General features: G+C 45.6%; 4 protein-coding genes across 4 annotated transcripts; 2 read left to right on the top strand and 2 right to left on the bottom strand.

Annotated features, from left to right (window-relative positions):
• Positions 1-585: 585 nt before the first annotated feature.
• ANOM_011040 (putative COP9 subunit 3) lies at positions 586-1,501 on the bottom strand. The gene is made up of 3 exons (XM_015556296.1): positions 1,443-1,501; positions 1,220-1,372; positions 586-1,152 (listed from the first exon to the last, which is right to left on the bottom strand). Exons 1-3 carry the CDS (start codon positions 1,494-1,496, stop codon positions 667-669), a joined length of 693 nt encoding a protein of 230 aa, XP_015401117.1. The 5' UTR covers positions 1,497-1,501; the 3' UTR covers positions 586-666.
• Positions 1,502-2,868: 1,367 nt separating this feature from the next.
• ANOM_011041 (glutamate-5-semialdehyde dehydrogenase) lies at positions 2,869-4,368 on the top strand (the record flags this gene model as incomplete). Its single annotated transcript, XM_015556297.1, has 3 exons — positions 2,869-3,205; positions 3,252-3,413; positions 3,467-4,368. Coding segments are annotated over 3 exons (1,383 nt in total), but the record flags the coding sequence as incomplete, so codon positions are not given.
• Positions 4,369-4,761: 393 nt separating this feature from the next.
• On the bottom strand, positions 4,762-7,818 carry ANOM_011042 (uncharacterized protein; the record flags this gene model as incomplete). The annotated part of the gene is made up of 7 exons (XM_015556298.1): positions 7,398-7,818; positions 7,013-7,333; positions 6,646-6,924; positions 6,459-6,595; positions 6,274-6,383; positions 5,210-5,314; positions 4,762-5,147 (listed from the first exon to the last, which is right to left on the bottom strand). The coding sequence occupies exons 1-7, from the start codon at positions 7,503-7,505 to the stop codon at positions 4,762-4,764; spliced, it is 1,446 nt and encodes a 481-aa protein (XP_015401119.1). The 5' UTR covers positions 7,506-7,818.
• An 899-nt stretch (positions 7,819-8,717) lies between these two features.
• ANOM_011043 (RNA-binding protein) lies at positions 8,718-9,966 on the top strand (the record flags this gene model as incomplete). The annotated part of the gene is made up of 5 exons (XM_015556299.1): positions 8,718-8,907; positions 9,215-9,271; positions 9,326-9,425; positions 9,475-9,850; positions 9,914-9,966. Coding segments are annotated over 5 exons (768 nt in total), but the record flags the coding sequence as incomplete, so codon positions are not given.
• Between the last annotated feature and the right edge of the window lie 239 nt (positions 9,967-10,205).

The raw sequence follows: 10,205 nt of genomic DNA on the forward strand, positions 1-10,205 counted from the left end.
TTTATAATTTATAGATATTAGTTATAAAGGATTTAATTTGAATTTTATATTTCAATTAAAATAGAAGATATATTAATTAGGGGATTCTATCTAGTAATTAATTAATTTGAAAAATAGATTTTTTTAGCTATTAAGCAGTTTTTATAAAGGATAGTTTTCTAAACTTAGATAATTCTAGATAGCTAAAGGTAAGTGATCAATGAAAGCTAAAAGATGATCCCTAATTAGAGCCTTGACATAAAATAAAGAAAGCCAAAGATAGTATAACTAGGATAAAGCTTTGCAAAATAAATTTATAATATATTCTCAGCTCATTGATATATTGCGCTCTGTATGTCTTGCTGCAGTGATCCTCGATCTCCTGGCCTCCCGGTATGATTGTAAGAGATAGAGCCAGGGCACCCTATTCCACAAGGCCAAAAAGTCAGAATAATTCGGGGTCAACGACCCCGAAGCCCTGGGACTGACTTATATAACCCGCCGTTACAGTGATATATCCAGTATAGCCACCGTCCAATCAGGCTTTAAACCCTTTTTTATAGTTTCTGCTTCGTAGCCGAACCAACTCGCCTTGCACGAGGGTGATACTGGAGGGGCAATTCCGTAGGTACCCTTAAAATAGGCCAAGTAAAAAGTGTGAAGCACATCATTCGTTGTTTTAGTATTTCAATGGATATCACCCATAATATCTTCTTCAATGTCAACCCCACCGGCTGCCTCGTCAAGTGGGCTCTTCCCAGAATTGTCAGACCACCTGAGGCTCTTCTGCGAAAACAGAAAATTCTCATCACTCAGCTCCAGCCCATGGTTGGATTGATAAATATTTTGCACAATACAAGCCAATTGACGGCCCTCTTTCACTATCTTCCCCCGTGCACATAGTTCCCGCGAATAGAGGGACTTTATTGGATTGGAAAATCGAAGCATTGTAGTGTTGTTAGAGTTATGTGATTGTAGCAAGACAGCATTGAAAGCCCCTGACATTACCAGTGATGCCACAAATGACTCAACTTCACGGAGCGGGGATGAGCAATCGGATGCCTGCTGTGTTACATCTGCCATCGTAAGGGCAGAAAACGTTCTCCCTAATTTCAGGGTCATGCATTTATTGAATGCCTTGATTACTTGGTGGACAAGGCCGGTGTTATTGTCCTAGATATCAATAAGCACATCAACAAGGCAACACCACAGGAGTCAAGAATTCCGGTTTACAACTTACTAGGCGCCAAATGGACTGTGCAGCTTCAGCTTCAGCGTTTAACCTTTGATAATCACCCTTCACGAATGCATCGGCCAGTGAGGTATATGGCTTCACCAAGGACTGATATGCTCTGATAACATGTGAGGAGACAACATCAGGATGTGCGGTCAACTGTCAAAGAACGACACCAGTTAGCTGGAGGCTGCACACCTTTAGGTGGTATCTTCGCCTGGGAGATTACCTTTCCGTTTCGCAACAGGTTGACCAAGAGCCACTTTTTGTACCCTTCTACCATGATCTTGCTGACGGCGTTTGTGACAGGGCAGGATATCACTATGCTCAAATAGTGAAGTGCCCTATCCCACCTTTTTAGCGCCATGTATATCATTGCACCATAGAGAAAAAATTGCAGATGGTCTCTGTATGTCAACTGCTTGGAAAATCCAGAAGCATTGGTTATAAACGCTGTACTAGAATCGTGTTCCCCGCAGAGCAAAGGCTGATGATAATTCTGATAAGCCTGTCCAGTAACAGTAGGAAAATGACAAACCTGTCTCTCCAAAACTGGCACTGCAAGGTTATACGACCTAGACATCAAAGTGAGTTTAATAAACGTAGTGTGAACTGACGTGAGGACCTCAGACAAGGGGTCAAGTCGAAGTATGGCATCCCTGACAGCTAGAACTGCCAGGAGTGGCTTTTCCGGGATGCAGGTCAGCGTAATGACCAAAACAATTAATGTTTATTATTACCTTGGAGACAGCCTGCGCAGCATGGACCACAAGCTGTACTAGTCGGCGCCATTCGTGACCAGCATACCGTATTTGAAAAGGATCAAAGCTTCTCAAAAACCGAATAGCCTTGAGCCATAGTTCTCGCCCGGGATAAATTTGCTCGGGTAGCCGGCTCCTGTTACTGCCCTGGAGGGACTGGATCTTAAGAAGCAAGACTGATAAATAAGACAGAGTGTGTAGATAAGGATCGAGGTTCTATAAACGCGCAATGGCCATTGTAAGCTAGCGAAATCCCCGCACTTGAAGGGAGCAGGACTGCATTGATTCTCATGTCTCCCCTCCCTAAAAATTGTTTAAAAGGCCTCGGCTTACATCTAGCAAATATTCACTGGCCACTGAAAGCTCAGAAGCTCTACTCGGCTGTTGAAGGTATGTGATGAGGTCACGGATCCGCCTGTCATAGTCTTCATCGGAGCTACCTGATGACACTGAGGTGAGTTGCGAAAGAAACTCGGCCATTTCTCACGAACAAACAGGATTTCGAAGGCCAGCCTGAATGTGATATAAACCTAACACTTAGAAGAGTCGAGATATGATAGCCTGATGAGAATAGGTGATTCGATGCTTTGTGTGAAAGGAAGTACGTATCGCACCTACAATATTACGCTATGCACGGAGTACTGGCTTCACATATCAATAGATGCTGCACACCGCCTGCCTAATGTGTTAGATACAACACCCCTCTTCTTGAATGTTTACGGGGTAATCCCCCCACCACAACTGGGTGAGTCAGTCTAGCGCCCGCAAGTCCTCCAAAACTGTTGAGAAAAAAAATTTTAATTACTGCAGTCCTTCAAATCATTATCTATTTGATCCTATCACACATTGATACTTTTTTTTATATCACTTTTGGACCCTGCCACGGGCGCAGACGCACACACACACACCTCTCTGTCGAAGTCCGCACAAATGTCCCTTACCGAGTCTTCTGCTATTGATATCGCTAGGACTGCTTCTCTAGCATCTCGAGGCTTGGCAACTTTATCTGATGCCGACCGCAATGGGGCTTTGACAGCACTACATGATGCGTTGTTAATGCATAAGGATTCTATATTGGAAGCAAATGCGAAGGATGTTGAGATGGCGAGTCAGGCCGCTGCTAGTGGTAATCTAAGCCAAAGTGTTCTTAAGAGACTTGACTTGTCACGACCGGGAAAATACGATGATATGCTGAAGGGCATACTTGATGTCCGGGATTTGCAAGACCCGAGTAGGTATATCGAATGATTACGTAACTATTACTGACTATATTGAAGTTGGACATGTGACTCTGAGGACACTTCTTGATGACGATCTAGTGCTTGAAAGAGTGAGCTGTCCTATAGGTGTCCTGTTGATAATCTTTGAGGCGCGCCCCGAAGTTATTGCGAATATAGCCGCTTTATCTATTAAGTCGGGAAATGCTGCAATTCTCAAAGGTACGTGTTCATAGAAAGCTCGTCGCTTGTTGTTCCCCACTAAAGTCAGAAAGGCGGCAAGGAATCTACGGAGTCTTTTGTTGCTATCTCGCAGGTTATTTCGGACGCCATATCGAGTACTCAGGTTCCCAAATCGTCAGTGCAGCTTGTGAAAACGAGGGATGTGATTTCTTCCTTACTAGCCCAAGACTCATTCATCGATCTTGTCATACCTCGCGGGTCGAATGACCTCGTTCGATTCGTAAAGGACAACACAAAGATCCCTGTTCTCGGACATGCTGATGGTCTTTGTTCCGCATACCTTCATTTTGATGCAGATCCGGAGGTCGCGGTTAAGGTCATTGTGGACTCAAAGACCGACTATCCAGCTGCATGCAATTCCCTAGAGACATTACTTGTACACCAAGATGCTCTTGAGACTATGTTTCCTACTATTGCAGATGCCTTGTTCTCTAAGGGAGTGTCTCTTCGTTGTGACGCACCAGCTAGGGCCGCATTAATGAAGACCTTGCCGGCTGCACCGAGTCATCTGCTCCAGGATGCTATCGAATCGGATTATCGCACCGAGTTTTTGGATCTCATCCTCGCAGTGAAAACGATAGCCTCAGCGCCATCCGGGAGTTCGTCGGTTGAAGCCGCGGTCGCTCACATCAACTCACACTCCTCTAAGCATACTGATATCATTTTGACAAGATCAAAGGACATTGCGGACATTTTCATGAAAGGTGTTGACAGCGCTGGTGTATTCTGGAATGCATCAACAAGATTCGCAGATGGGATGAGGTATGGATTTGGCACGGAGGTTGGCATCAGCACAAATAAAATTCATACCAGAGGACCTGTAGGGTTAGATGGCTTAACCATCTACAAGTATCTGATCCGGGGTGATGGTCATCGGGCATGTGATTATTCTGAAGGAGGTAAAAGATGGAAACATCAAAGCCTACCACTTTAGTTAACTAGCATAACTAGTTCAACTCGCCCAGAGTCTGAAATTATCGTTGGTATAAACTTCAATTTTCATTCAGCTCCAACTCCTCTACCTGAAATTTCATTCATATCCGTAAGAGTCGCTGCTGTATCAGCTAAAGAGCTTTGGAAGCTAGCCGTATTTCTAAGTAAAAGGTTGCACATGATCACAAAGCTCTGCGCATGTAGTATTTCCATGGTTACGACAGTTCCGACCCTGATACAAGATATTTTTCGTAATAAGCTCCTTTAAACCTTGAAGCCACGCGACCTTCTCCTTCCACGGGCCCTCTCAAACTTGCGTCCCTTGCTTCGCACATAGGGTTTCTATTGAGTATTAGTCTAAACTCTCCTGATTGCGGCCTCCTAGAAAGTAGGCTCATATGAAAAGACTTGCCTTGTGGCTGTGGGGACCAAAGCCGAAGTGCTTGACGGCCTCACGAGCGTTCTTGGGTCCACGGAGAAGCAGAGTGTTTGCTCCAGTAGGAGCCCGGAGAGCAAGTTGATCCAGGGTCAAGGTCTCTCCACCGGCCTTCTCAATCCTGGCTCTGGCAGTAGCAGTAAAGCGCAGGGCAGCCACAGACAGCTTTGGGACGTTAAGCAGGCGGTTGTCGTCAGTGACAGAGCCAATAACGACGATGGTCTTGCCCTTGTGCGCGTCAGTCACGTTGGAAGCGATACGCGACAGAGAAACAGGTGGGCGGTTAATCCTCGACATGAAAAGACGACGCAGCACGACCTTGTTGAAGTTGGAGTCCGTGCGACCTATTAAAGACCACTAATCAGTTTTCCGTCGGTTTATGCCATCGGAATGGTCTCTTTCATACGGGCGAGGAAGCGATAAAGCTTCACCAAAACTTGCAGATAGACATTCTCGCTTTTCGGCGCCTTGCGATGGCTGCTACGCACATGGTGGCGATCCAAGTCGATACCTGCGGTCGAATGTTAGCTTCATACATTGTAGAATAACCTGAACAATGCTTTCGAAGCGTGTCCGATAACATAATTCTGCCGAGATGGTGTGTGGTGATATATGATTGTAAACGTACCCATGGCTGCTAAGACTGATGGGACACCTGGGAGTTGGCTAGCTCTCGCACCCGTATGCAAAAATGAAACTCTTGAGGTTTTTGATCTACGATTTTCAGATGGACGGTGTGTGCGGGTTGAGCCCTAACCTAGAGCAAATCGGGAAGTATTGGGGGCAAATTGCGGGCACCTGAAAACTAAGGCATTTAGAACTTCCAATCTATAGTGCATTGCTCCACTGTTCACTTGCATGCCGAGGTGTATGTCATTGGATGAATACATTTTACTAGTACTAGTTTTACTACTAGTAGTAGCAGGCACCAGTAAAAATAGCAGCAGGATTAAGGTTTGTAATTGGTCAAAACAGAAGACCTATAATAATTGAAGAAAGAGAACTCCGCTCCATTAATAGATAGAACGAACCCTGCCTTCAATAGAAGCACACTTTCTCATTTCGCTGGTATACTCTATCTTTGGTGGGTTGCTTAATTTCTTCCTAATCTTTCTCACTCGTGTAATGTAACGCTAGATACACTCATAGTCATATAGCATGTTTCGGATCACTCTAAAACTAAGCAACCTAGTACCCTGCATAGTTTACTTAAAATAGCCAGGTACACCAACTGGTTTCCACATCGAGAACATCTGGTATAAAGCAATGTTCATGTGGCAATCCTCCAAGCTACGACATCATCGTAGAGAGGTGAAACTTAGGATCGGCGATATATCCCTTCCGAGTCGGGACGATTTCATTTGTCATTCAGCTGGACAAGAAAATCTCTCGTTAGCTCAAAGCTGAGCCAACTACTCGCCATGCTCGGTGCCACTTTCAAAAGATTGGGGACGATTCCTTTAAACAGACCACGCGTTCCCTCTTCTGCAACAATGACTTTCACGGCGTCCCAGACGGATGCATACTGATAGCCCATTCCAGACATTGTATTGATCTGGAAACGCCGCCGTAGAACATCACTAACGACCGGTTAGTGCCAATAGGGGGAGAGGGAGGGAGTGACAAGAATGTCGGAAGTCTGCAAGCAATCTTACAATGGATAAGTACATGTTTGAGCCACTGCTCCTGAAATAGCACCCGCTAGTAGTTTACGCAGTGAACTAGGAGTCTTGTCACCGTCGGGAGTCAGATACTTTCGAACCGATTCGTATGTCATGAAATTTAAACCAACCTTGGAATTCTCAGTATATCGTAAAGTGCCAAGAGGATCACAGAACTTACATATGGGGCGACACCGGCCACGGTTGGAATGATTCCGCGATAGAGTGCCAAGATACCACCCTCGGTCTTGTATATTAAGACCATAGTGCTGAACATGCCCGGTAGCTTCCCGCTGCCATCGCGCTGACCGAGGGCTGCGAACGACGCAGATTGAATAGAAAGACGTGTCCGAACAATGTCAAGAGGGTAAGTTATAGTGACTGAGGTAATTCCAGCGGCGCCTCCGCAAATGAGCCGGCGTACTGGTGACAATTCAGCATCCGGAGCTGGTTCTGCAAACTAAACTGCAAGATAAGCATACAACTTCTTAAAGTGATGACGAAGATGGGAACAGATTATAGAATACAAAGGGTGCTAGATGACTTACTCTTTTGTAAAAATTGTAACTTCCAAATTGAACCGCAGAGTAAGGGATTATGCGAATGCAATTGGTACCATTGCCCCGCATAAACCCTCTCCACCCTTCCTCTTTGCCGATCTTTACGAGAGCCTTCCATATAGATAACTTGTACTCTTCCCTGCCAACGGTCTGTATTTGAAGCAGGATTTTTAGTCGTTCAAGTGGCGACACGATGGTTCTGGATACCGCACCTGCCACGCCCCCAGCAATGAAAGCTGCCACGACAGGTTCCGCAATTCTGCCCTTAATATCACCAACGAGTTTGCTGCTGTTTCCCGAAGATGCTTCCTAAAAACTCGTTGAGCCATGGAACTCGATTCTTCTCTTAATAACTGGAATATCCTCATCCTACCTTGATCGAAGCGGAATTCGGCGGCAATTGAGTTAACTTGGCCAAAGTATTGTCCCTTGAAGTTTTCGATTCATCGTGACGAACCGATTCCTGACGATCCAGACTCATGTTGAAGTGGGCGATTTACAGAAGCAGCAGTGGTACCCCGAATCGCTCCTAATGAGGTGGTTTGGAGTTTGATATTCAGATATATCGATGGCTCACTTGCTTTTCGAGACTCCTCTTTACTAGCCGTTACGTATGCCGGCGTCGGAGCTCACTGAAATCAGCAGACACTTGAACCTATATTGAGATATAGCCACAGCAGGAAAACCCTTTGAAATTCGTCTGGCTGACGTCGCACAGGCCATAAATAAACATAGGCCAACTGGAAAATCAGAGTGACATGGCCAGAAGCCCCGACTATCGGAATGAAGCTTGCAAACAGCACGAAGCGGAAGCAGTAACAAATAATACAGTTGATCGTTGGGTAATAACTAGATTATCATCTGGAAAAGAAGTTGGGTACCATAGATAAGGAAATTTATAAGACGCTCGTCAAGGCTAATGAGTGGTTCTTTTCAACATCAAGAGGGAAATAAATCGAAGACGCGCTGACCCAAACGAGGCATCATTGCGGCGGCTTGTCGAACATTAAATCGTCTAAGACCGCAACTAGTCCGGCCATTAGTAGTTTGGCGTCAGGGATGGGTGGGCCGAGCCCCATGCTTTGGTAATTTTACAAGAAAAGCAAAACCCGCCATGCACAACACATAGTATAAAAGAGGTATGCGGGCTATATATATTGGGGGAAATATTGAATCCCATGGAGTTTCGATATCCCAGATACTCATCACCCAATGTATCATCGCATGAAACTTTATAACACTGGGGGGCATCACTGATGTAAAATAGGCATTAATGGTACAAAACATGGCAAAGACCATGCACTACCTACGGAGTAGTAAGTAGCATGTACAGAGAATTGTACGGAATACTGTACTTCACAACAAAATTCTACATGGGGAGCTCTGGAATACAGTACTGTTATTGTATGTAGATAGGTATAGTACTATGTATGTGGGGGGCCAGGTAGTGGCATGCAGCTATGGAGTACATATACCTACTATCACAGTTGGCAAGAAGTACTGCGTACCTAGGTACTCTGGACATGGTTATGGTTATGGTTATTATTATGTACATATTTTAAATGACTAATAACTAAAGGGGCTTTTTTCATAACTAACTGTGGCTGGGTTAGTTCGCTTGTGGCATGTGCACTTTCCTGTAGTCTTGTTCGAAACTTGCTCTTGTTCCTTTACCATTCTTGTTCTTATTTCCACCCAACCTTGTTAGCTAGACCAGTTTGTCCTTGTGTCAATACATTATCTTCTAACTTAAAGATAATATTGCTGGTGTATACAAAGAGACATCCGACCTCTCAGACAATGTCTCGTCCTGGCACCACGCTCTATGTCACCGGTTTCGGGCACGGAACTCGAGCTCGCGACCTTGCCTACGAATTCGAACGGTATGTGCCGCTCGTCGATTGCTACACGCTACCATGACCAGACGACTCGTTTCCATCTCGCAATCTACACCTCGGTTGATCCTCGCAATGCCGACGTTGGAGCAGGACCTCCCTTACTGTCCTGATATTTGCTTGTTGCATCACTCGTCGTCTCCTTGAAATACACTCCCTTCGAAGACTCATTATGGCCCCGGCACTTTTGCTAGCTATCATCACCCGTTTATACACTTTTGTCTTTGGTCATTAAGCAATATTATCTTGGTTGTCTGTTTAAACCCCGCGAGTCTTTGTTCTAACTTAGCTTTAGTTATGGGCGCCTTGTCCGGTGTGACATCCCAGCACCGCGTACTCCTTCCAGCAGACTGTGTGTCGTGACATACCCGCTCCATTTCTTGACATTCTTTCTAACGATATCAAGGTTTGCCTTCGTGGAGTATGAGAGTCGTCGTGATGCCGACGATGCATACCATGAAATGCATAACAAACGAATTGGACGTGATGATTTATTGAAAATTGAAGTGAGTCCCGCGTCATCTAGTCAGAAACCAACATCTAACTCGTGCAAAGTGGGCTCGCACTCCACCATCTGCTTCTTGGAGGTTTGATTCTGGCCGGGACCGCCGGCGAGATCGTACACCGCCACGCCGTGGTCGTTCACCGTCGCCTCGCCGTGCCCGTGGCGATTATTCTCCTCGTAGGGACGACAGGTACGAACGGGATTACGACCGACATGATCGTGATTATGACCGGCGCGACCGGGATTATGACCGACGTGACCGTGACTATGATCGCCGTGACCGTGACCGCGAACGTTCCCGTGACCGTTCTCGTAGCCCTGATGAGAGAGAGCGTGATGTCAAAGATGATAGGGAACGCCGTGACGATGAACGTGAGCGCCGTGACGATGAGCGTGAGAATGGCCCAAATGGAGAAGAGAGAAAAGGTATGAAATTCTGAATAGCCATCACTTTTACCTAGTCTCCCTCATTGTTACTTATCAATCTAGCTCTTCTAGACCCTTTAACTTCTGCCCATGATGAACTTGATACTGCTGAGTAGGTTGCCTTCATCCCAAAAACCGGTACTAGCACCCTGTCAGTGGTCATGGTCTTAGCCGCCGAGGCCAAAGAGAAAAGAAAGACAAGAAAGAGAAAGGAAAAGGAAGAAGAATTCGAGAGGTGGAGAGAGCTATTACCAGCTCTTGTTTTACATTGATGGTTCGGCCATTATAAGCATAGTGGTTCCATGCCATGAGATTGCACCGGTATTTGATCAGATTCTGTCGTCTCCCTGCTTTT

Source organism: Aspergillus nomiae (assembly GCF_001204775.2).
Source record: "Aspergillus nomiae NRRL 13137 chromosome Unknown contig00668, whole genome shotgun sequence".
NCBI lineage: Eukaryota > Fungi > Ascomycota > Eurotiomycetes > Eurotiales > Aspergillaceae > Aspergillus > Aspergillus nomiae.

Coding starts and splice junctions, on each gene's coding strand:
- ANOM_011040 (XM_015556296.1), bottom strand. CDS start 1,496: ATGGTAGAAGGGTACAAAAAGTGGCTCTTGGTCAACCTGTTGCGAAAC. Junction 1,373..1,442: donor ACCTGTTGCGAAACGGAAAG/GTAATCTCCCAG, acceptor GTTCTTTGACAG/TTGACCGCACATCCTGATGT. Junction 1,153..1,219: donor CACAGTCCATTTGGCGCCTA/GTAAGTTGTAAA, acceptor ATTGATATCTAG/GACAATAACACCGGCCTTGT.